The 27,208-nt window shown below is 39.8% G+C and overlaps 1 protein-coding gene across 5 annotated transcripts in view; it reads right to left on the bottom strand.

Moving 5' to 3' along the window:
* scube3 (signal peptide, CUB domain, EGF-like 3) overlaps nucleotides 1–27,208 on the bottom strand; it is a 345,848-nt gene that overhangs the window by 220,211 nt on the left and 98,429 nt on the right. For all 5 annotated transcript variants that reach the window (XM_048612197.1, XM_048612200.1, XM_048612198.1 and 2 more), the window contains 2 exons: nucleotides 7,866–7,988; nucleotides 5,845–5,970 (listed from right to left, as the gene is read on the bottom strand). In XM_048612197.1, the coding sequence (XP_048468154.1) occupies nucleotides 5,845–5,970; nucleotides 7,866–7,988 (249 nt within the window). The remainder of the gene's footprint in view (nucleotides 1–5,844; nucleotides 5,971–7,865; nucleotides 7,989–27,208) is intronic.

The following is a 27,208-nucleotide window of genomic DNA, read 5'->3' as shown; positions in this document are numbered from 1 at the left end:
CATTTGTTTTAAATATTGCCTAGAGTGCCATAATTTAAAGTTTGACTTTCATAAACGCAGTATAAAGAACCATACATTGATGAGTTTCCATTCTGAACAACAGATTTGTGATAATGAAGTAGGAAAAAGATTACAATTTCATGTCCATGTAACAAATTTATTTCATTGGAAAAAACCTGGGTACACAAAACAGGTTGTTTGATTTTATGTATTCTTCCATGTGTTGTGGGCGTCATTGGCTACGTCAGCGTTTAGAATCCCTTTGTCCCTTAGCAACAGAAAAAAGATGCTACAGAATGAAGGAAGTTTATACTTAGATTTGACTGCTGGCAACATTCAGTGCCTGACTCACACAACAGACCCACAGCCAAAGTACCAAGTTTGCAATTCCCATAAAATCTTCCTTCAACTTTCTCAGATAGTTGATAATAGCACCAAGGAGTGCCCAAGCCCACTAAAATATGAATAGTTATATCCATAGCTCATTCCAAATTGAACATTCACAGTGACTTCCTTTCAACTTTGGGTTCAGTAGAACCCAGTCTTTAAAAATGAAATACAGGTGGTTAAATAGGTTATCTGATCCCAATGAATTTTATAAAATTTCCAAAGAATATTAACATTAAGATTAATTCCTGCTTATCATTTTTCTCCATAAAATTTGGGCACACTGATGAGACTCTTGTGTTTGCACATGGAAAGATAAGAGACTCTGTCTATGCATAAGGACAAGTGAGTACTGCACTTCACAAAAGCTTCTTCAAACAATCCCCCAAGTTACCTGATCTCATATTAAACTCAAAAAAAAAACAAAAATTGCTGGAAAATCCCAGCAGGTCCGATAGCATCTATGGAGAGAAATCAGAGTTAATGTTTTGCGTCTGGTGACCCTTCTTCAGAATTGCATACTAAACTCAACCAGTTTATGATCATGCTTTTGGTTGGCAACTGCAGAGCAGTAGTACCAGGAATCAGTGTCACAATAAATGTTTGCCCCCTGAAGGTTTTCCTTGATGCAGCAAAGGAAGCGCTTTAATTGCTTTGAAAGTGATCCAGGAATGAGACATAGCTGCACTTCTTTTTTGCAGACTGCATCAACAGAAACTTTCCCAATAATTACGATGCTTTCAACATGAACTCCCAACAGACAGCTGATTGTATCAGATGCATAATGGCAAACTTCAGTGAATCACATTCAAATTAATCTTCTGTCTGTTGCAGTTCACCTTCCAACCAGCACTGGCAAATTGGGTCAGTGAAACCAGACAAAGAAGCCACATTTTCAAAGATGATACATTGACCAAACACGCAATTCCAGGGCTGGCACAGCAGCAAGTACTTTCAGGAAGCTCAACTGACCTATTTCTCCACTGGAACACCATATTTATTTCTGCTGTTAATTGAAAAGGAGGATAAACGGTAAATTTCCATACTCAGTAGGAACGTGATGAATTCCTACTGTTCTTCAATTTTTTAAAAATGTCTCAGATTGACCTTCAAAACCTTAGACAGGGAGTGGTCATTTGCTCTTTGTGGCATTCCAATGAAATGCTTGTGGATACATAGTTTGCAGTGTTGACAGGGGACTGGGGAAATCACAATGGAGAGTTTTCACCAAGCCATTCTTACATAGCCCTTCTCAGCTAATAGAGAACAGCACTAACTGGGATTGGGAATATGCCATTTCTGAAATAGTTCTTCATATTTTGGAATTACAGCTAAAATGGTGACTAAAATAGTTTGTGGATAAATGGGTTCATTCTCTCAAGATTTAAACCACATTTCATTTTCAAAATTTCTGTTGTCAGAAATTTCTCCTTTAAAACTTAGATATTCTTGTGCACAGAAAATTTTATCCTCAGTACTATTCAACTATGACGTTAACCTGAAATCATAGGCCATTTTCTATTGCCCCGTTTTGAAAAGCTTTAAAGGTGTGATTTTGGAAATTAGGTACTTCAGACTCTGGAAGATAGGTTCAATCCTGTCTAAATAAGAAGGGTACAAGTTTCTGAAGAAGGGCCTAGACCCAAAACATCAGCTTTCCTGCTCCTCTGATGCTGCCTGGCTTGCTGTGTTCATCCAGCTCTACACCTTGTTATCTCAGTCTCCTTTCTTTGCTGGTTTATCATTGCAGAATGAGTTGATGAGGGTTTCAATTTAGGCCCAGGTCACAAGTTCGCAAAATAACTTGCTAGAATTTCCAATTAACTTTACATTATTACTGCTTGAGTCCTCTGATTATCACTCAATGTTGTTGTAGAAGTGAAAAATGTTTCTCTTATGTAGTAAGGATTGCTGTTCTGAGGATGAGGTTTGTGTATAGATGTACTTATATGTACATAAAACATAGAACATAGAACATTACAGCGCAGTACAGGCCCTTCGGCCCTCGATGTTGCGCCGACCTGTGAAACCAATCTGAAGCCCATCTAACCTAAACTATTCCATTATCATCCATATGTTTATCCAACGACCATTTAAATGCCCTTAAAGTTGGCGAGTCTACTACTTTTGCAGGCAGGGCATTCCACGCCCTTACTACTCTCCCAGTAAAGAACCTACCTCTGACATCTGTCCTATATCTATCACCCCTCAATTTAAAGCTACGTCCCCTCGTGCTAGCCATCACTATCCGAGGAAAAAGGCTCTCACTGTCCACCCTATCTAATCCTCTGATCATCTTGTATGTCTCTATTAAGTCACCTCTTAACCTTCTTCTCTCTAACGAAAACAGCCTCAAGTCCCTCAGCCTTTCCTCATAAGACCTTCCCTCCATACCAGGCAACATCCTGGTAAATCTCCTCTGCACCCTTTCCAATGCTTCCACATCCTTCCTATAATGCGGTGACCAGAACTGTACGCAATACTCCAAGTGCGGCCGCACCAGAGTTTTGTACAGCTGCAACATGACCTCATGGCTCCGAAACTCAATCCCTCTACCAATAAAACCTAACACACCGTACGCCTTCTTAACAACCCTATCAACCTGGGTGGCAACTTTCAGTGATCTATGCACATGGACACCGAGATCTCTCTGCTCATCCACACTACCAAGAATCTTACCATTAGCCCAGTACTCTGTATTCCTGTTACTCCTTCCAAAGTGAATCACCTCACACTTTTCCGCATTAAACTCCATTTGCCACCTCTCAGCCCAGCTCTGCAGTTTATCTATGTCCCTCTGTAACCTGCGACATCCTTCCACACTATCCACAACTCCACCGACTTTAGTGTCATCCGCAAATTTACTAACCCATCCTTCTACACCCTCATCCAGGTCATTTATAAAAATGACAAACGGCAGTGGCCCCAAAACAGATCCTTGAGGTACACCACTAGTAACTGAACTCCAGGATGAACATTTCCATCAACCACCACCCTCTGTCTTCTTACAGCTAGCCAATTTCTGATCCAAACCGCTAAATCACCCTCAATCCCATGCCTCCGTATTTTCTGCAATAGCCTACCATGGGGAACCTTATCAAACGCTTTACTGAAATCCAAATACACCACATCAACCGCTTTACCCTCATCCACCTGTTTGGTCACCTTCTCAAAGAACTCAATAAGGTTTGTGAGGCACGACCGACCCTTCACAAAACCGTGTTGACTATTACTAATCAAATTATTCCTTTCCAGATGATTATAAATCCTATCTCTTCTAATCCTTTCCAACACTTTACCCACAACCGAAGTAAGGCTCACTGGTCTATAATTACCAGGGTTGTCTCTACTCCCCTTCTTGAACAAGGGGACAACATTTGCTAGTCTCCAGTCTTCTGGCACTATTCCTGTAGACAATGACGACATAAAGATCAAAGCCAAAGGCTCTGCAATCTCCTCTCTAGCTTCCCAGAGAATACTAGGATAAATCCCATCCGGCCCAGGGGACTTATCTATTTTCACACCTTCCAGAATTGCTAACACCTCCTCCTTATGAACCTCAATCCCGTCTAGTCTAATAGCCTGTATCTCAGTATTCTCCTCGACTACATTGTCATTTTCCTGTGTGAATACTGACGAAAAATATTCATTTAGCACCTCTCCTATCTCTTCGGACTCCACGCACAACTTCCCATTACTGTCCTTGACTGGCCCTAATCTTACTCTAGTCATTCTTTTATTCCTGACATACCTATAGAAAGCTTTAGGGTCTTCCTTGATCCTACCTGCTCAAGACTTCTCATGTCCCCTCCTGGCTCTTCTTAGCTCTCTCTTTAAGTCCTTCCTGGCTAACTTGTAACTCTCAAGCGCCCTAACTGAGCCTTCACGTCTCATCTCTACATAAGCCTCCTTCGTCCTCTTGACAAGCGATTCAACATCTTTAGTAAACCATGGTTCCCTCGCTCGACCACTTCCTCCCTCCCTGACAGGTACATACTTCTCAAGGACATGCAGTAGCTGTTCCTTGAACAAGCTCCCCATTTCAATTGTGCCCAGCCCCTGCAGTTTCCTTCTCCATCCTATGCATCCTAAATCTTGCCTAATCGCCTCATAATTGCCTTTCCCCCAGCTATAACTCTTGCCCTGCGGTATATACCTATCCCTTTCCATCGCTAAAGTAAACGTAACCGAATTGTGGTCACTATCACCAAAGTGCTCACCTCCCTCCAAATCTAACACCTGGCCTGGTTCATTACCCAGTACCAAATCCAATGTGGCCTCGCCTCTTGTTGGCCTATCTACATACTGTGTCAGGAAACCCTCCTGCACACATTGGACAAAAACTGACCCATCTAAAGTACTCGAACTATAGTGTTTCCAGTCAATATTTGGAAAGTTAAAGTCCCGCATAACAACTACCCTGTTACTTTCGCTCCTATCCAGAATCATCTTTGCAATCCTTTCCTCTACATCTCTGGAACTTTTCGGAGGCCTATAGAAAACTCCCAACAGGGTGACCTCTCCTTTCCTGTTTCTAACCTCAGCCCATACTACCTCAGTAGATGAGTCCTCATCAAACGTCCTTTCTGCCACCGTAATACTGTCCTTGACTAACAATGCCACACCTCCCCCTCTTTTACCACCTTCCCTGATCTTACTGAAACATCTAAACCCCGGAACCTGCAACAACCATTCCTGTCCCTGCTCTATCCATGTCTCCGAAATGGCCACAACATCGAAGTCCCAGGTACCAACCCATGCTGCAAGTTCACCCACCTTATTCCGGATGCTCCTGGCATTGAAGTAGACACACTTCAAACCACCTTCCTGCCTGCCGATACACTCCGTAGCTTCAAAATCATACTCCACTTGAATTTAAGTTGGTCTAGTGAGCCAAATTGAATCTTCTCATTTTTGTATTTCACTCAATTCACACCACTATTCCTCTCAAAAATATGGACATAATGGGCCAAATGACATTTTTAGTTCTGTAAATCTATCTATGCTTCTAAAAGCTTACAACTAAACTGCAGGATCTCAGGTCAAATCCTATGAAGAACACATTATTGAAATCCTCAAAGGCAGTGTTTGTGGAAATTCTGTTAGCTTTAATAGTGCTATCCCAGCTGTATGCACAGTGGCTTTTCAAAGATTGCATTAGCCCTCAGCAAAATGGATAATGTCATATTAATATTTCTTCACCATATAATTGTACATTATAGTTCAGTGATCATAACAAAGTTTATGATGCGTGTTCTTTATAATAATCACATTCTTTGATGAATATTGTCATTGCCTGGGCTAAGTAATTACTTCCTTAATAAGATGATTCATTCCATTGTCCCATTGCAAACATGAGAGTTTGGGTCCTTTGTAGAAATTCTTGAAGATTGGACTAGCCATATGAAAATTTCTCATACAGTGGGTTAACAGTCAATATTGGATTTAAGTGCTTACCTAGACAGTTATGGCCGTCGTGTGCTAATTTGAAACCATCATAACACATGCAGCGATAATTTCCTGTAATATTTATGCATTCATGAACACAGCCTCCATTGTATTCATTGTCACATTCATCAATATCTGGAAGACAATTAATATGAGTTCAAGTCAAGCAAAAACAAAAAAGAAGTTCATTTAAGTCAAGTAGAAGCAACACAGGAAGATTTTTTCATTCTTTAGATTGATGTTTATACATTTCTTTCGCATTCTACTTTATCCATTTAATTTATTTGATGTTCTTACCATCATATGCCCATTTAACAACTAAGAGAATTACCCAATCACATTTGTGGTGCTTATTAAGGGACTAAAGAAAGTTGCATTTACATCAGAGCCAATTAACTGTATCCCATCATTATGGTTATGCACAGAGCTAATGGAAGTCCTTGTCAGTGATTATTGGAGCCAGGCAATTGACCAAAAATATTCAACAATGCAGGCTGTATATCTATCAATCGTGCAGTTCATTCCATTCTTAAACACAAAGAAATTTCTACTCAATGAACATCTAATGTTGTATATCTTAGCAGCAACTAACAACTGATGGGACTTGCATAATAAAGATATAGAGTTCATGAATAAGAACATATTTTTGCTCTTTAAAAAAAATCAATAAATTGGTACAATTAAATATAATGGATTAGAATCAGCAAATTAATATCATATAATTTGACAAAAGAAAATGAATACATTATAAGGAAGAATTGCATTTGCAGTGATTTGGTCATTTCAGGACATTGATTAAACACAACTGGGGTTTCAAATACATAATTATATAAATCTTATACTTAGTAGTATTGCCTATTGTTACTAGCTTTACTAATTATTAGCTTTACAATATGCCACAAAAGTTGGTAGCTGGCACTTTGCAAGGTTAACCAAAATCGAAGGCAAAAACACACTAACATCCCCACAATCCTCAGGTGAAAAGGGACATTTAAGACTTTTGTATCTATAGTATGACATTCTGCTTCAATGAGAGATTGGTATCTTTGTGTTAACAGTGAGCCTATCCAAGCAATATGTTACCTACTAAAGCTTTCAAGTTGTCTATTGTAAAACAGTACGAGTAGTATCTCATCACAAGAAAAAAATCAGTAACTTGGCTTCAACTCGAAAATAATAGATAACTAAAAGTTAGGGATCTATTATTGCTAATTGATAATATTATACTTCAAATGATTCCATTTTATGGCTAATTGTTTTGGGAAGAAGGTATTCTACTCCCCTCACAGTTGATAATAACTATCTTGGATACTATTTCCATAGTAATTTCTGTCATATACAGAAATATGCAGGTATAATAATTGTGAAGCAATGGCTAAAAAATCAGTTGCTCTTCAAATGTAATGCAAACATAACTGCAAGGTATGTGATGAGTAGGTTAATATGGCAACTTTGTCTTTGAAATCTAATGCTTCTTAATGTTTTAGATTTATCAACATCATAAGGAATTCTCCCATGACAGCGCCTTAATAAAAGCTTCTATATGTCAAAATATTTGGCTTCCCTCATGTTGATATTGGAAAATTTACAAATCTGGAAACAACATCTATTTCAATTAAAAATATGGAGACAGTTATAAAGAAGAAAAGAGTAATAATCCCACTGACCACAATTTTTGAAAAAATTGCATACAATGACACAGATACAGGAAATATTGGTATTATTCATTCATTTTTCAGAATGTTACGGTACTGTGGTCACATAATTCAGACTGAAACTTTCTGTTTCAACTATTTCCAGTTGACATGTCATCGTGTGACAAACACTTTCTCCACAGTCTTGGTTTTGGCTACTCCCAGTATAGGAAGTGTGCACAACAGGAATGTATAAACATCTAGCAGGGCGAGACTGACATGAATTTTCCTTATAATATTAATTGGTGTCATTGTAGAACAAAAAGAAAATAAAGTCAAAACTTTATTCATTAGATGATGCTGTTATGAGCTTTCTAACAGAGATCATGATATTACCTTCACATTGTTTGCCATCTCCTGTATATCCAGACTTGCAGATGCATTTGTATGACTTGGGGGTGTTCTGACAGATAGCATCAATATGACAATTATCTGTTCCTTCAACACATTCATCAACATCTGAAACAGGAAAAATGAGATGTTAGAAAAGGATTATTATTATGTAGTGTGTTAACCATAATAATCTACAGTGGAATGTGAAAAATCCATTAGTCTTGGATCTAGTACTGCTTTGTCAGCACACCGACAGTTTTCCTATCTGCCTGCCATCTGATATAGAACAGTCTAATGCATGAAAAGACTTAATGTTATCTGACAGTAAGTAGTTTATTCAGGGCATTTTTTTTGCTAAGTTCACTGTGTAAAATGAATGGTCTTCACATTAGGCGGTTAGGTTTGTGATTCAATTCTGAGCAAACAAATTCTTCTCTCTTTAATATCATTGCAAGGAGAAAGGCCCTTGGTCCGAATCTGACACCCAACCCCACACCCAAAAGCAACAGTTTGCATGAGATCCTGGTAGACACAGCATTCTCATCATTGCTGTTAATTTAACAGCAGGTAGGATGAAACCCTGATCAACAGGTGAGGGTCTTTTGACATAAGCCAGATTTTGACATGACTGTAAAACGTTACGTATGCAACAAATGTTCAGTGCCAAAGTTAACAGGAAAATCTGAAGCGAGGAAGGAGAAAGCCCAGAACTAGGTGAGAAATTAACTTCAGAATTTTTTTTTCATACTTTCCTTTGTGGCTAGGATCAGTGAAGATTACTATCAGATCCTCAGGAGTTGCCAAACTACCTCGGTCCCAAATCCAAGTATGGACTCCTGTCAGAATGGAGTGAGTAGGCTCTCATAGGATAGAAAAAAAAAATGCAGGAATTAAAATGACTTAATGCCCATCCTATGCCAAAATTAATGACAGAGCTAAAAATGGGGGTCTAGCTCTCCAACTTGTACAAAGTCACTCTTGCCTGCTCTTGATAAAAGTCACTGTTGTTGCAACCTAGTGTAAATTGGTTCATAATTGGGCAACCTCAAAATGGAGGTCTGGTGAGAGAAATGGAACTGGAGGGAAGATGGAAGATGGTTCTCTGAAGGTTTGGTTACATCCAAAAGAGGTTCAAGGCTGAAAGAAATTAATTAAAATTGCATCTTCATTGGGCAAATCAATTCAAATGGTTTCGCGACAATTAATGGAAACATTGCAAGGATCATCTCAAAAGAAAATTATTCAGGCCTCACAACAAGACGAAAGAATAAAAAAATCCAATAAAGTCATGAAGACCAGAATAATTTAATTTCCAATCATCCTGGGTTAACATAATCCTACCAGGGAAATGGAAAGGGAATTATCGTCAGTTTCTGTGCCCATGAATTACAGAAGGAAAAATCATCCTGTGTTCCTGCTCCTGATCACTATCCAATGACCTCATATAGGTAAAGACACTTGCGGGAACACCACATGAAGAGACAACTAAGTCTGATGTGCTGCCCATTCGTACCCTTCTCTCATGTCATAATCCAGACAGACAAATGTTAAAGGATAGAACTTGAGTCAATCTTTTACACATGTTTATGAGAATGTATTTACAGAGATACAAGTATGTACCCCCTAATTCAACAATTGTTTCAAATAAGCAAGGTCAATGTGTATGCTTTCCTTACTTATGCTTTTCATAGAGTTTACATCATCCAAAAAGAAACAATTATTGGTCTGACATTCAATGAATATATTATCAGCTGGATTTTTCAGGTCACCATAGTTCCCATCAGCTGGAAAGTCAGGGGACAGTTCATCAATGATCATCATGGTTGTGGTGCAACAATTTAACTATAGAATTAGAGAACTGCAAACATCACACCCTTGCTCAAAAAAAGTTGTAAGGATAATACACTAATTATAGACCTTGCAACTTAACTTAAGCAGGGGAAAGCTTCCAGAAATAATGATTTAGGATGGAATTAATAGTCACATAGAACAGGGTGGGTTGTTTAGGAAGAGTCAGTATAGATTTCTAAAGGTGAGCTCATGTTTAAATAACTTGCTGGAGCTTTTTGAAGAGGAAACAGAAAGGGTTGAAGAAGGTAATTCCATTGATGTGGTAATATACAGACTTTCAAAAGGCATTCAATATAGAATCACACAACATGACATGTGGGAAAAGTTATAGCTCATGGAATGAGAAAGGACAATAGCAATGCAGTTACAAAATTGGCTGAATAATAGGAAACAGAGTGATAATCAATGGAGGAAGGTTTATAGTGAAGTTGGTGTCCAAGATGTTGGTATTGGGTTGCTTGCTTTTTCTTATATATATTAATGATCTGGGGATCAAATTTAAAGGTTGCAGTTGATATGCAACTTGGAAAACTGTGAGGAGGATTGTAGAACTCCAAAAGCATGTATTCAGCTGGAGTACTGACTGCAGGTCTGGCTACCACACCACAGAAAGAATATGAATGCATCAGACAGAGTGCAGAAGAGGTTTACAAGAATGGTTTCAGGGATGAGAATCTCCAGTGATGGTGAAAGATTGGAGAAGATTGGATTGGACTGTTTTTCACGGAAAGAAGGCTAAGAGGATTATTATTCATTCATGGGATGAGAGCGTCACTGGCTAGGCCAGCATTTTATTGCCCATCCCTAATTGCCCAGGGGGCAGTTGAGAGTCAACCACATTGCTATGTGTCTAGAGTCATATGTAGGCGAGACCAGATAAGGATGGTAGTTTCCTTCCCTAAAGGACATTAGTGAACCAGATGCGTTTTTTTTTTAAAACAACAATCAGCAATTGATTCATGGTCATCAGACTCTTAATTCCAGATTTTTATAAAAATTCCACCATCTGCCACAGAGGATTTGAACCCAGGTCCCCAGAACATTACCTGGGTGTCTGGATTAACAGTCTAGTGATAATACCACTAGGCCACTGCTTCCCTGCTTAAGAGGGAGATCTAATAGAAGTTTTCAAAATCAGGAAAGATCTAGATAGAGCAGATTGAAAGAAACTACTCCTGCCATAAAAGGACGGAGAATGTGATCGCACAGATTTAAAGTGATTTGCAAATGTGGCAAAGGTGATGTGAGAAAGAACTTTCCATTTCAATCAGTGTTTGGGTCTGAAATGAACCATCTGGAAGTATGGTGGAAGTAGGTTTGATTGAGTCATTCAGGAAGACATTAGCTGATTATCTGAATCAAAACAATAAGTAAAGGGACGGGGAGAAAGTACTAAGTCATAACACTCACTTGGTGAGCCCATGTGGACAAGATGGGCTGAATGGTCTCCTCCAAAACTAAATGCCATTAGGCCAGCCTTCCATCTGTGTCTTTGTAGGCATCCTAGGAGTTCTGTAATCCTAGCAGTATCATTCAAGAGTAGTTGCCACAGGCAGACCAACCAAGCCAGCAAGCCCAGCCAAGTCCGAGGTGATGGGTGTCAATGCAGGGAGCCGGAACTGGCTTTAAGAAGTGTGCAAAGACTTAAGGGAAGGTTGACCCTGAAGGGATTTGTCTTGAATGGCTCCAGAGCATCAGAAAAGGAATTTGCCCCTGTCTTGCCCAATACCTGCATAGACCTACATAAAGTTCAGCTGCCAGGCTTCCTGTATCACATGGGCCTCTCCATACTGTGTGGGAAACAATAGTCACTGGTGGCAGAATGAGGCACTTATGGGGCCACCCAATGCCTCACCTGTCTATGCAAAATTTCAGGGAGGTCAGGGGTAGGCACATGGGCAGCAGCAAGGTCTCCCCTTGGATTTTACAATCCACGTTACTTTCAAATCCACTGGCAAAGCAGCATAGCACCTGTACTTACTTTAAACATTTGACAACTTCACAATTGTTCTATCTCTTTAAATATAAATCACCTTTCTGTAATAACCTAATGCAATGCACCAGGACAGGAGTTATATTCTCAAAACAAGATTATTAACTTAAAGTTATTCCAGATTAACTTTGTTCAATACCTACTTCCACTCCAATACCTGTCAGGATTACTGCAAAATCTCTCTCATGCACCAACTGAAGTCCTTTGTCCAGCTCATGACCATTTACTAAACAAACGTAACTTTGGAATCTGCACCGTGTATTTCTCACCCCCCCTCCAACTTCTTTAATCCAATTTAGACATTCCAAGCAGTCCACCATCTTGAACATTTGACTGACATCTGAGCCTAACCAGCTGCTTTTTATGCATGTCCTACAACTGCTACATCTCTCAATTCACAAGACCCTCCTGGAATATATATGACCTAAGTATCCACCCTGGGTAGTTAGTGAGTTAATTTGATTGTCTTGCCACATATGTCACAATTATTTTTACTACAGGCCACAATACAAATCTTGAGCTTCGACGTCCTGCTCCACGGAAACATCATGTCAAATCAGAGGTGCAGTTGAGGCCTGAGGTCCTTTCCAGAGAAGGAGAAGCTTTTAGAGAATGGAAGGTCATTTAAGATTTGACCCACAGAGTAAGTGAAGAGACTGTATCCTCCAAACACCAACAACTCTGACTGGTCAACTAACATTTTATGCAGCATTTATTTCAGAGATCACCACATGATTCTTTTCACAAAGTCCATTTCGGCTCTGGTACTCATAACTACAGAACTGTCATACTTTCACTGTCGTCTCTTAACTTGTCATCGGCAAATTCTCCTTGATTATTCACAGAAAACTTTGTAGATGACCCAAATCTGGCCCCTGTTCATTTTTCCATGATTACGTCCATACCATGTATTACTGTAGAAAGACTAAATATATACGCCACGTTTATAAAAGTGTAGGATGAAAATATTTCTTCCCTTGTCCCGTAACTTTAGTTAAAAAGCAAAAATCTTGTCAAAGTAACCAGCTCAACGTCTAAAATTGGGCATAGTGATGTCCTGCAGACCTGCAGTATCTTAGGAAGATCTTTGAGCTGTGACAAAGTACAGCATACAATACTGTTAAGTCAGGTCCAGCAGGGAGAGAGTAGGGCAGAGGGTCTAGTCAGTGTCCGGTCTTGTTAGGGTGAGGGATAGAGAAACGTTTGGATCAGCCACAGCACATAAGGCTACGAGCCAAGTACTGGAAAATGGGATTAGAATTGATGAATGAATGATGACTGGCATGGACTCAATGGGCTGAAAGGCCTGCTTGCATGCTGTAAAAACTCAAGGATACTAAAATTGGATGAGCAAGTTATCTGGTAATTTTAGGTCAATTTGATTTTCTCTCTCCTGGATTCTTGCCACCTGATGCCATTAGAACCTGTCCAACACTCAAGCAATAATCAGGGCTTACTTCGTAAATAGAATAAGTTATTGGTAACTGTAGATCAAGTCAATTTCCAAAAGTAATTGCCTTTACGACACTCCATCAGTACCTAAAAACATCTCACTCCAATTATTTAAACTGAATTATGGCTTTGTTTAGAGATCTCAACATGTTGTCATTGTCAAACTTGAGGTAAGCAATACTTTCCCAGCAGTTAAATTTGCACCGTTCCTCATGATGTAGTGAATCAATTGACTGCATTTTCCCAGGAATGCAAATCTCAATTCCTTGTTTTTTTTTACGAAAGGAGGGAACTGCGTTTTTGAGAGGGGATTCTGATCAGGGCTCACACAGAAATGTAGGAGGTGTATTTCCATTCTGACAGCTCTCCTGTAGCAAAGAGCTATCAGAGGAAGACAAACCACATGCTCTTTTCACCAGGCGTTGTCTTTTACTGAAATTTAGAGTCGGGCAGCCACTTTGACAGTTGCTGTCAAATCGTAAGTACATCAGATAAGTGTAACGTTAGAGTGCTTGGGGAGGAAGATAACACATGGGTATGATACCAGCGTATCAAGGAAGAAGGGTTCCAGGTGGGAAAGATGCGAGCTGGTGAGAGACAGGGTGTAAGGCAGTAAGGAGGTGGCGGGAGTGCAGCTAGGAGTTGTTGTGGTTTAGGGTATGTTGAGTGAGGCTAGAGAGATCAGGTCCAACAGAGGAAGTGGGAAGGGAGTGTATGTCGGATCTGGGGGGGTGGGGAGTTTGAGTCCATGGGGGAGGGGAAAATGAGTGGTCAGGTTCAGCGGAAGGAGCATGGGATCAGCTCCAGTGACATGAAGGGGGCGATCAGGTTGGGCTGAGTCCAACAGGACAAGTGGGAAGGGGTCAGACCTGGAGAGAGTCAGTTCAAGATCTGGTGGGTGTAACTGTTCAGGAGGTAGTGTACTTTGGGGTGTGTGAAGTAAGTATGGGGTCTGTTCAATAGTTACGAAGGAGCTAGACTTCATTTTTAATAATTTCACCTTTCCTGACTAACTATTATACTTAGTCTCAAAGACGTTTGGAGGATTCCAGGCACACAGCAATTGCCAAGCGGGAAATTCTACTTCACAGGAAATTTCTTTGAAGTTTGCTATAATATAGATTCTGCTGGGTTCCCATGTGCAACTCCATTCCACACTGGAATAAAGATTATCAGAAAATTTGCCCCATTGTAAAATTTTAAAACAACAACAGGACCAAAAGAAGCTTAAAAAAGCTTAGCAGGTCAGGCAGAGAAATAAGAGTTAAGATTTCAGGTCAATGATATTTCACCAAAACTGAAGAGAAATGGAAATGTAAAGAGATTTAAACTCATTCTTCAGAAGAGGGGTTGGAGTAGGAAGAACAAAAGCGAATGTCAGTGATAGGGTGGAGGCCGGGGAGACTAAACAAAAAACAATTTCATAATGCCCAACACTAAGTGTGTTAAAGAAACAGAAGGTTGTGTACAATTGACGTATCAATTGCTTCATAAAGCCCACCTGAATGCAATATGAAGGGCCAAGCATCATGGTGCTGGGAAGAAAAGGAAGGGGTGACAGCAGAGACACATGAAATGGGTTGGAAATATTGAAGGGCCCTGTCCACTACGTTGAGTGAATCTCCTCAGTAGATTTGTCCAAAACACTGGTGGGGAAGGTACCATTGATACAGCTGCTTCAGAGCTGGAGAAATTGAGTGAATGGAACAGAGATTTTTCAGAAAGCAGGATGTGAGAAAGTGTATTCAAGGTAGCTGTGGGAGTGGTCCAGGTTGGGGGGTTGGGGGTGGGGGGTGGGGTGGGGGGGAGAGTGTGTGCTGTGAGTTTGACTATTTACTAATGTTTATTAATGTTTACTACTATCTCCAGAAATGGAGACAAAGAAGTCAAGGAAGGAAAGGGAAGCATTAGAAGCATGACAGAAGGATGGAAACTGGCAACAAAGCTAATTAAATATTTCCATTCATATAATGGGAGCAAGAGGTTTCATTATTATACTCATCAATGCATTGAAAAAAACAGAGAGGTGGAATGATGAATATTCCATAACAAGATGAGCAAATTTTAAGTTGGAATCCATGAGGGGTATATTGAAATCAGAGACACTTGCTGATGAAAGAGATGTAGTTGTAAAAACAAGTTTAATTTGGATATCTGATTTCTAGCATCCACAGTATTCTGGTTTTGTAATATTTTAACCAACCTGCCCCACAGAATGGCGAAGTACAAGCACTATCTCGTACTGCATGTTTAATGGGACCGATGACTAGCATTTTTATTATGGGACTAAAGCGCCTTTGATCATCATAACATCTTTGGATTCATCTTCACCTTCATCCTCATTTTTACCTCCTACCTCAGAATTCCCTTAATGATATGTCATTTCAGTGAGCTTGCATCTGCTTTTCGGCAACTCGCCACAAAATGATACTTTGTGTCACACTTGAAGCATCTACTAACTCAATCTTGAGCATTAATGAGATTCATTCATGTGTTATTATTTTTCCAATTGTATTCTCTGCTATTATTGCCAGATCTGCTGAAGGTGCGTGTATCCTCATCCTGCCTGTCTTGAATTCTTCCTTTGTATCGTTGCCTGCATTTAATATCCGGACTACTTCGAAATCGTAAAGTCTTTTTTCTTTGTTGCTATGGACTGTCTCATTTCATCCATGTAGACTTAAGGAAATGATTGCTCATGTAGCAACTTTTTCAAAGGCAGAAGTCTGAACCAATAGGGTATCCTTCTGTAAAATGCAAACAGCAGTTAGGTCAGATTGATCTGTCGAAAGGCGACATACTAATACAACATATCGATATGGATATTTCCAATATCGATACAATTCTGACTGTGCTTCAAAAGCATTTGACAGCCATTTATTTTAACAGATTTAATCAAAGAACTATAATAGAAGGTCCAAATCTTCTTCACCATCCATCTGATGGATATCCATCTCACTAAACACATTGCTCCTAATTTTACTTGTTATAATACTGAGGTCATACCTAAATTCATCTTTGGTAGGGACAAAACTTGAGTCCACATCAACATCAACATCAATTATTCTGTTGATCATATGGTTCCGATTCTGAAGGTATCAATCATGGTAATCATAAAAGTTAATTTACACATGCTTTCTGACAGTTTTCAGAATTACTAGCAGGATATTCATTTCTCTTTAAGATTTTTTCCTTAGTTACTAACCTCTACTTTTAGCCAGCTCTCTCTGTTACCAGGTTATATTTCAGAAAGCCTTGTGGTGCAGCATAAACTGGAGCTAGTCCTTACACACTTTTGTGAGACCTTATTTCCAGAGATACTCAGTACAAATGTGCACGTGGTCACAATTATGTAAAATATGAACTGTTAACCTCCAAATTCCATTATCTGATTTGTTATTTGGGATTTTCATGACTGCAATGGTTTTAAACAAAAAGAAACCAGAAGCATAGACTTAAAATGGCTCAGCAATGACCTGACAAAAACAGATTGGCCTAGTTTCAAGAATCTAATGTGGATTAAACAAAAGATAGCCTGAACTGAAATTAACATTTTTTCCAAAGTCCACAAAACTAATTATCAACAACACTCCTACCATACAAACACACAGAGGGTGTGAAAGGTGCTCATCTCCTATCAAATTTGCACCACTATGAGAATCTTCATATGCTGGAGACAAACATGACCTGCAATTATCATCAAGTCTGGACACAACTAACTCAGCTGGCGGGATGTACAAACAAGGTGTTATTTCAGGAAGCTCTCTCTCTGATGGTAGAGGTAGGATGAATGTTAGACTGAAGAACTGAAAAAGAACTCCCTTTCTCTCTTTTCCTGTCAAGGAGTAAAGCACAGTTACACCTGACTGGGAAGAAACATCAAGAAACCATGAACTTAAGAGGCCATATTCAGAACTGCTGATGGTCCAAGAACACACATAATGAGCTTTGGTCTCAAGTTAAAACCTAATTCATCCCAGATATCCAAAGGACTCTAAACTGTACATTCTCTTGTCTTCCTACATTATCTGTATACTTGTGTATGAGGGCATAAGTAAATGCACAAAAGCGATTTGTTTGATGTCACATCTTCATTACCTTTCTCAGGGGTAGCAGGTAATAAAATTGCTCTTCCTTTCACTCGAGGAAACCTTGTAATTGGCTCCTTATTGCCTGCAGTAAACAAAGTTTTAATTGAGGAAAGGTTTGGTTACGAGAACTTAAAACCAATTGGGAAAGTTTGATGAGGGGAACTGGTTCATCCATTCTTTTCTGCTTGTAACAACAGCCTAAACAAACACCAAACAGATTCAATCTGTTCCTATTTATACTCTTAAGAATTCACACGAAAATGAACCAAATTAACAAGTGACAGCCCCTTCCTGTTTATAAGGCCACAAGTGAACCTTCAGATAGTGCCAACCTCTTGCATACAATTCATATTCCATTAACACCCCAAAAAGCCCAACTGCTTGCTGGCAAGATCAAAAGGTTGCAGGTGTTAATCTGAAATAGCAGAGCAATGAAATTTCTTCAGGACAGCAAAATAAACTGATAAAGCAGTATTAGCAAGAAAATAAGATAAATTGAAAAGACTAAAAAATATCCTCCCCAGGGACAGTGACTTATAGTAATCTTATTGGGAATGGAAAAAGCTACAACTTATGAGCACAACAGCAAAATACCAGGAACTATCACTGCATAAATATTAATTTATTGCATGTTCACTTTTGTCAAAACCTTAACAGCATCTTTAAATAATGTCATTATAGTAACTTAATCCAATTACAGCATGATACACTCTTCGCCAATGAGTGAATATTACCTTCTCTACAAAGTTTACCAAACTGAACTTTCACTAAATGTGTAGCAACTATTGGCTGGGAAGCCATCTTGAATTTTCCAAATTGCTCCATATGTTTAACAGCTTGCAATTTGGAAATTCTTGCTTGCAATCCAGAGGTCAAGGCCTCTTCAAACAGCTGTCTTTTCTTAACTGGAGAAAGTTATCTGATGCAATGAGAAGGCAACATCATTTTGCCAGGAAAAATGTTAATGTCTCAAACTTCTATTTCTGTGTCTGGATTCATTATTTGCCAAAGTGTCTTGCCAAAAGTAAGCTGTAGAAGTGGACATCCATTATAATGAACATAAAGAGTGGTTACTCCACTGTGAATACCTTTAGGTGAGTATCAATTATAGAGAAGACAGAGTCAATAGAAAAAACTACTCAGGAATTACAGCCATTTCATGATTTAACATTTTGACTGTCTTTAGTGAAATATGTAATGTGTGTACAGACTCCTTTCCATTTTGCGAAAAAAAAATCAGATTCCTCCAAGTCTAGGCATGCAAGCGTCATACTTTCAGAAAAATGTCACTATCCTGCAATTTCACCCAAATGCTGGAATAGTAAATGTTAAACAAAAGTGTTGATTATAATAGGGAAAGCGTAATGAATAAATGTGGTAAGAAAGTGTTGTAAAAATCCACTTCTACCAAGAGAAATACATAGATATTGCTAAAAAATACAATATGGGGACTCAGTCCTGTCAGACATTTAAACATCTTGCTCATCTGTCTTGTCAATTTCATATATTATCTAAATTATCTGGAGCAGAATGGAGAAAGCCCTCCCATTACAATTCAATTCTCTGTGTCACAGCATCAAACAAGAGGTAACATTGAGTCTGCTACCACGTGTTTCCCAGGAAAACATTGCATCTTTCCTTGATGCTACCTGTTTGAACACTAATTTCTGGACTACAGACAATATATCGGGAGAGATTTGAAAAGACAGCTTAAAAATGACGATATGAAGCATAACATAATTTGAGGAATAACACCTCATTTTCTACTTAGACATTTTATAGCCTTGCGATCTCAAACTCTCCATTCTATAACTTCAGAAACTGGCCACATTATATCTGTTCTCCACATTGTGTATATTGTCATCCTTTGCTCGACAGTCTTGTCTGCTTTGCTTTTAGCAGAGAGAACTCATTCTCTCCCTTTCACACATCAACTTACATCCAGTTTACATCTCTTTTTCTCTGTCACTACAATTAATGACCGCTTTGTCTTTTGTACTGGGGGTCTACACAAGGATACCTTGTTCCTTCTCTGCCACTGTCTGAAATATATAAAAGAAAACATTGTACAACACCTTTCACTGAAGAAATCATTCTGGATTTGAAACATTAAATCTGTTTCTCTCTCTACAGATGCAGCCGGACCTGCTGAGTTTCTCTGGCATTCTGTATTTGTTTCAGATTTCTAGCATCTACAGTATTTTGCTTTAACTGAAAACATTGAACATGGCTCCAATCTTTGAAAGTTCACATGAACCCAAAAAGCAGGGATGTTCAGGTAGAATTTACTAAACAAGGCTTCACTGCAAAGTCTCATTCAGCAGGATCAGTCACCAAAAAAAAAATGCCACAACTGAGATCAGAAGAGAGCACTGTACCTCTCTAATCCCAAGAGTCAGAATATAAACTTAAAGATGTTATCCAATGATCAAATTACATAATTTATCCTAATTAAATTTAGAATAAAAAGATCCATCAAACAAGTTTCTTCAAAAAAACTACAATCTGATTGATTTATTGTGAAAACAGGACTTATTTGGCAAACACATAAAGGTGATTAACACTGTTTGAAACAGGAAAGTATATATGCTTACCCTTCTAAATAACTCAATGCATACAAACATAACAATTAAAAAGAAATGAACTCTCTCTGAAAATGTCAATTTTGAACAAGAAATTTATTTGGCCACATAATCATTTTCCTGCAAAAACTGTTATGAATTGAAATTTTCAAGATTGCTTTCAGTTGGCATCCTTCACACGTAGGTAAGTGGCACGGACAATTATCACTGAGATCTCTAAACAGATTTCATTGAGGAGACATCAAGAATTCTAAAGCTTTTCAGAAAACAAACTGCGTCAGGCTTTCTAGGTCTCACACTGAAAAGGCATTTCTTAGCATCGCAGAGGTTGAACAGGGTAGTTCCTCTCCTCTGATTGGCCAGCAGCTTCAGGTTGTCAGTGTTGAGGTCTGTTATGTGAACACAATACCCACCTTTGTTTGCTTTTTAGGTCCTAATGAGCTGATTGGTGGACAATCCAGTGAATTATCTCCCCAGTGGTGGTGATGCGTTCATCTAAACACGCTCACTCCAATATTTTAAAAAACGGAAAACTGCGCCCCTACTGCCAAATAAGGTTAGTACACTTTGAAAATCCTCAGTGATCCCAGAGGAACAGACTTGGTCATTACTGCCACCGTAGATCTTGATGTGGATGGGAAAGGAGGATGGGGGAGGAGAGATCATACGTATGGGAGGTTTCCATGCACTTGCTCCACCTCTATTTGTTTCCTGTCCATGGAGAAGAATGTCTTGCACATTCTCTGGGAATGTCAAAAATATTTCAATACCTACTAAGTACTTCTAAAGCACACTGCTCTAATATAGGCAAACAAAAAAAAAAATAGCCTGTAGGCACAGAGTAAAGATCCACAAACAGCAATGAGATGACTGACCAATAATGTTTTGGTTGAGATACAAGATGTCACCAGAGCATCAGGAGAAACAGCCTGATCTTCTTCCATTATGCAGCACAAGATGTTTTATAAATATCTGAGAGGGTAGATGGCGATGGATTGCATTGACTAATAAGATGGAAGAAACAGGTGCAATAATTCCCTTCAAAAGGGTTTTGAATGCTTAAAAAATAAACAAACAATTTGCTCAACAACAGAGAAGGGATAGGACAGCAGGACAAATGGGATTGTTCTTCCAAGGGGCTGACTGATGCAGGTATGATGGGCAGAATGGCTTCCTTTTGTTCTGTATTATTCTAGAATTATACTGAGACCACTGGTTTTCTATAATTATTCAACAACGATCCTGCAGAAAGACAGCAAATTCTTGAAAACACTCAGGCAGCACATATGGAGACAGGAATGGAGTTGACATTTCAGGTCAATGACCTTTCATCAGTTTGGTAGGTTGATCAAATCCTGTCTCCCAAGGCTCACAACACGCTCCCCATTAGGGACAGAGAGTCTAGCGCTGAACTATATCAACATCCAGGAAGGTCCTCGGTTTAATCATGAAAGCAGGAGGAATTTAGTCAGGCAGAGTGGAGAGGGAAGGATGGGTGGATGAAGGAGGAACAAGCAAGAAGGGGAAGAAAGGGAAGAGGGGACAATATTTCTATTCCCGATCACTGCAGTTATTGTTTATAGATGTCAAGTAAAGGCTGGCTCAAGAACAAATGTGACATTCTGCTGGATAGCCAAATGTTACTCATCATCAAAGCTCGTATGTGAATAACAGCCACTACGCAAATCACCGGAGAGTGACCAGCTCTCTAAACGGACCCAATGGAGTGTTCAAGATCTTGGAATGGAGAAATCTGAGTCAGAAAAATAAATCTAAAACACCAGGCTGTATAGAAGTGGGAGATAGAGGGAATTTGAACCTATCCCCCCTTCATGTTTATTGCCTAATTTCAAAAGCAGTAATCATCACGGGAACGGGAATCAGTGGGATTCACTACACGTCTATAGCTGGCCAGGGTGGATGTACTGGTGGCTGGAAATGGACAAACTAGGGGATAGAATTGGGTGAGAAAGAGGAGGAAAATGCCAGGTGACCTGATAAAAGGTCTGAAATGAGTCATTTCACAGTGTGGTGATGTTTTGTTTTCTGACTAGTGCATGTCACAATGTTTGCATTGAATCAGAGCAGGCACTCAACAGAACACTGCCTGACCACAATTATAATAACAAGCCTTGCTCATTGCTCCGTCTGTTGTAAAGAAGCCATGCAAAATACAGTCTGCGTAAACACAGGGCCAAACCTAGTTCTGTCTCAGTTTATCATCCATATACCCTTAGTAGACGTTCAGAGGTATTTTCGGCGAAGGATATCCAGTAATCACCATGAAATAATGCAAAGATCCCTTTCATCTGATTTTACGTGGCATGTCATGCTGATTGAAATCCTGTTTATTGCCACAATGTAAACAAGACATCTGAAGGTATTCTGGATTGTCTAGAGCACAAGTAATATAAGAAATGGTATTAGTGCCAAAATAAAATTGGCTTGCTTTTAAATTGTAATAAACAATTTATGTCATTAAGTTAAGTGTAATGGCTTTAGGCAAATTATTAAGTTAAAAATCAAAAATAATCTATTTCCAATATTGCTGTGCCTGAGGCAAGAGATATGTAATGAAAACACTTCTGCCTATTATTACAACATGAAATCCCACCACATACAGACACATACCTGTCAAGTGAAGCAAAAGGCAGGGAAGAATGAAGAGTTATCCATAGCTACTGCTAGAACATAAATAGTGAAGCTGACTATTATAATGTTAAATCACAGAATCCAAACAAACTCCAGAAATACTGGCATGGCTTAGGATTTAGACAAATGGAGACATTTTATGTTCATTTTTATCCAGTTATTATTGCACAAAGTGCTGTTGCACCTCACGCTATCTGCTAATTTCGACACAACTGTTACTTTCCAGTGAGAGTCTAACAGCCATCTAAATCATTCCTTTGCCATGGTCAATCAATCAAGCACACAAGTCAAGATTCAGTCATCAGTGTCAGAAGATTTAGTCACATCACAATCAACGATATTGAATTAAAGTCAGTAAAACCAGAGTCTCAACAACATCCCCCTCAAACCTAACACGCACACAAACATTTTGATAGACCATTGATCCAGGTGAGAAGTGACTCAGGCATGCCCAAATGCAAATGCAACAACGCAAAGAGATTTAAAGAGCTAATCGAGCAATGTCTAGTTCCTCCACTACACTTTGCCAACGATGCTTAAGAGGGCAAGTACATCATGAGACAATTGTCAGTAAGTGTTCTGCAGGAACTAATGATTCAGCTGTTGCAATGTCATTACCACTTCCTTACTTCACCAGTTTACCAATCCCTCCATGTAATTTCCTCCACTCGATATAACAGAGCTTCATATTTAAAAAGGACTATTAAACAAAGGTGAAACGTCATTCATTATAATTATTTGAGAATTTTCATTGTGTGCATATTACAAATTTTTGCTACAAATTCACAAATTTAGTCACTTCAATCTGCCCTGACAAATAGCAACCCTTGTACCCAAATCTCTGCCCATGGCACTTGGAGTAGTTTGAGGACAGAATTTTCAGATTAGTACCACCCACTTCCACCCCTTTCTTTCCAACCCCTACCAGGTTGAGGTAACAACACAAATCCAGCTGAAATCAAACCCCATACACCTCGAATTTATTGTACATCTTTCACTAAATGAGGCATTACTCCTGCATGGCATTACTTTTGTTTGCCAGCAACTCATGAATAATAGTCTCATGAATGGAAATCGCACAAAAGTGCAGTGGCATGGCTGCTATCTGTACCACTGCTGAAACAGTTGCATTTCGGGCATACCTTCAACTACAACAGTATCATCGTGTCATCCAACGTAAACACACTGGGATACAACTCCAAGGAAGCAAGCAGGCATAAACTAGGCTTGGCTATGCTAACCACAACACAACAGGTGAGTTTAAACTGCATTAAAAGTAAAATAAAATGCACTGATTAGAGGAATGAAACAATTAGTCCATTTACATGAAGAGGCAAAAATAATAGATTAGTGTGTGAAGCATCCCATTGATACAGGTTGATTGCTGCAGCCAATAGGCTAGAACAAATGATCTCATCATCATCTCTTTATCCTCAGCAGGATTTTGTTGGCTGCTGCATTTCTTACAGGACTATACTGACTCCACTTTGTCTGGTTGGCTTTCTCGATTAGAAATGGCTAAATTCTTTTCTAAGCAGAGATCGAGAACTGGTAGGAGTCTTGCTGCAATGCTTTACGACTTCAGTAAGTTGCATGCAAAATTGTCAGACATTCTCACGTAGGGATTGTGAGTTGAGAGGGAGAAATGATTATCTGTTTGTTCTAATAAGACCATACAAAGAAAGGGACAGGAGTCGGCCATTCAGCCCCTCAAGATTCTTCCTATCCACCTTTCTGCCCTTTCCCTGATCAAGAATCCATCTATCTCAGCTTTAAATATCCTGTAAGGAATGCCAAAGACACACAATCCTCTGATAGAAGAAATTTCTCCTGTCAGTCTCAAATTGACAGCCCTTTATTCTGAAATAATGCCCTCTGGTCCTAGACTCTTCCATGTGGGGAAACATCTTCTCAGCATTTACCCTATTAAGACTCTTACTTTCCTATATGTTTCAACAAGATCACCTCTCATTCTTCTAAACTCCAGTAAGAGTGTCCCAACCTGTTTAATCTTTGCTTATAAGACAATCCCTCCACACCAGGGATCATGCTAGTGAACCTTCTCTGAACTGCTTCCAATGAAATAAAGTTATTTCTTAGATAAGGGCACCAAAACTGTTTGCAGTACTCCAGATGTGGTCTCACCAGCACCTTGTACAGTTGCAGTAAGACTTCCCTACTCTTATACTCTAACTACCTTGAAATAAGGGCCAACGTTCTATCAGCCTTCCTGTGTGCTAGCTTTCTGTGTTTCGTGCACAAATACCTCCAAGTTCCTTTGTGTTGCAGCTTTCTCCATTTAACATTATGTCATACATTTTCCAATAGTTTCAAGGATGGGGCCAAGTTTAGAGTTTCACTTTCTCCTGCAGAATGGCACATTCATGAAACCTGCCTCTTAGAAAAAACAGCTGATGCTACATTATCTGCTTCAAAAGGAGATAAATACCCGAGTCAGTGCGAGGCTACAGGCCAAGGAATGATGAAAGATGGCCAAATTAATCCCAGAGCTTTCTGAGCTGCTGTACCTGGAAGGGTGGTGTTGACAGCATTGTTTGCAGTTCTGAGCACCTTACCACTCCAAAAAAAATCCTTAGCCTGGAGGGAGATGAAGAACGAGAACGAGCGTGACATATGAGCTTTGAGGAAGGACTAGTGAGGATGGTTACGTTGAAAAAAGCAGCAGCAAGAAACCTTGGAGAATTATTTCTTAACATTTTAAAAGCCGATACAAATTGTATCCCAGAATGGTCTACACTGACAAGCTCTGGGACAGATTCAACGCTGCCATGTAAATGTGAATACAGTTAAGATTTGTGAATTCTGTGCATAATCTAAGGTGCATGTTTCACAGCAGTATTGAGGGACAGCTGTACTGTTTAAGGCATCAACATTTTGAATGTTAAACGAAAACTCTATTAACCCTCTCTGTTGATGTAAAAGATCATCTGAAACCTTTTGAAAGAAAGCAGGTTGATCCTGCTTATAATCCCTATTTTTTACAATCTTATGATAAGTCAAACCAGGGCAGGAATTACACAGGTAAGATCCTGCGGAGTATTTTTGAACAGAGGGACCTAGTGGTGCAGGTTCATAGTTCCTTGAAAGTGGTGTCACAGGTAGTCAGGATGGTGAAGGTGGCGTTCGGCATACTTGCCTTCATTGGTCGGTGCACTGAGTATAGGAGTTGGGACGTCATGTTGCAACTGTAGAAGACATTGATGAGACCACTTTTAGAATACTGTGTACAATTCTCATTATTCTGCTATAAGAAGGATGTTGTTAAGCTTGAAAGGTACAGAAAAAAATTACAAGGATGTTGCTCGGACTGGAGGGTTGAGTTATAAGGAGAGGCTGAATAGGCTGGGACTTTTTTTCTGGAGTGTTGGAGGTTAAGAGGTAGAGGTTTATAAAATCATGAGGGGTAATAGATAAGGTGAATAGCCAAAGTCTTCTTCCCAGGGTGGGTGAGTCCAAAACTAGAGGGCATAGGTTTAAAGGTGAGAGGGGAAGAGATTTAAAAGGGCCCTGAGGGGCACCTTTTTCACACAGAGGGTGGTGCGTGTATGGAATGAGCTGCCAGAGGGAGTGGTAGAGATAGGTACAATTACAACTTTTAAAAGACATTTGGTCAAGTACATGAATAGGAAAGGTTCAGAGGGATATGGGCTAGATGCAGGCAATTGGGACCAGGTCAGTTCAGGATACCTGGTTGGCATGGATGAGTTGGGCTGAAGGTCTGTTTCCATATTATAGCTTGATAACTCTACAACAGTACCCAGAAGTTATCCAGCTATTTCCAACCACTAGAGAAAAGTAGAATAGCAATAAAACTGTATGGGCAACCAGGATTGACCTAGACACTAAAAAAAAAACAAAGATGCAGCCTTCCCAGACAATCCTAGAAACTCTTGATCCTATTATCCAGGACTGGCATGAAAATTGACAGAACGGACATGATCATACTCACCAAGTCATATCTTATCGACAATGTCCTCCTTCACTATCTCTACATACACACTGTGTCCCTCCAGTAGAGCAGGCCCATCAGAATGGCCGCACAGTGGTGTACAGTTGGAAGGGAGTCGTCCTGGGAGTCCTCAATGTTGACCCAAGACCCCACGATGTCTCGTGGCATCAGATCAAACGTGGGCAAGGAAACCTCCTGCTGATTACCATCTCCTAGCCTTCCCTAGCTGAAGGCTCAGTGCTTCTCCATACTGAACACCAATTGGAAAACGTATCCGACAAGCAAAAGCACAACATGTATGGCGCTGGGGGCGGGGGGTTGGGGTAACAATGCCTATCTCAAAGAGTTGCTTGACAATAGCGTTACTGACTAAGCTAAATTCAGGATATATCTGTCAAACAGGGCCTGCAGGCTGCAGTGACAGAACAAACAAGAGGGTAACTTGCTTGATTTCACCCTCATCAATCTACCTCTTGCCGATACATTTGTCTATGACAGTATCAGTAGGAACAACCATTGTACAACCCTTTTGCAAACAAAATCCATTGGAACAGAGCGGAGCGGGCTGGACACCTAGAGGGGAGCGGGCTGGGCACCTGGAGGGGAGCGGGCTGGACACCTGGAGGGGAGCGGGCTGGGCACCTGGAGCAGGCTGGACACCTGGAGTGGAGCGGGCTGGACACCTGGAGCGGAGTGGAGCGGGCTGGACCCCTGGAGCGGGCTGGACACCTGGAGCGGAGCAGAGCGGGCTGGGC

Source organism: Rhincodon typus, chromosome 25, assembly GCF_021869965.1.
Source record: "Rhincodon typus isolate 14 chromosome 25, sRhiTyp1.1, whole genome shotgun sequence".
Classification (NCBI taxonomy): domain Eukaryota; kingdom Metazoa; phylum Chordata; class Chondrichthyes; order Orectolobiformes; family Rhincodontidae; genus Rhincodon; species Rhincodon typus.
Note: the sequence above shows the minus strand (reverse complement) of the source record. Positions and strands in the feature narration are given on the sequence as shown.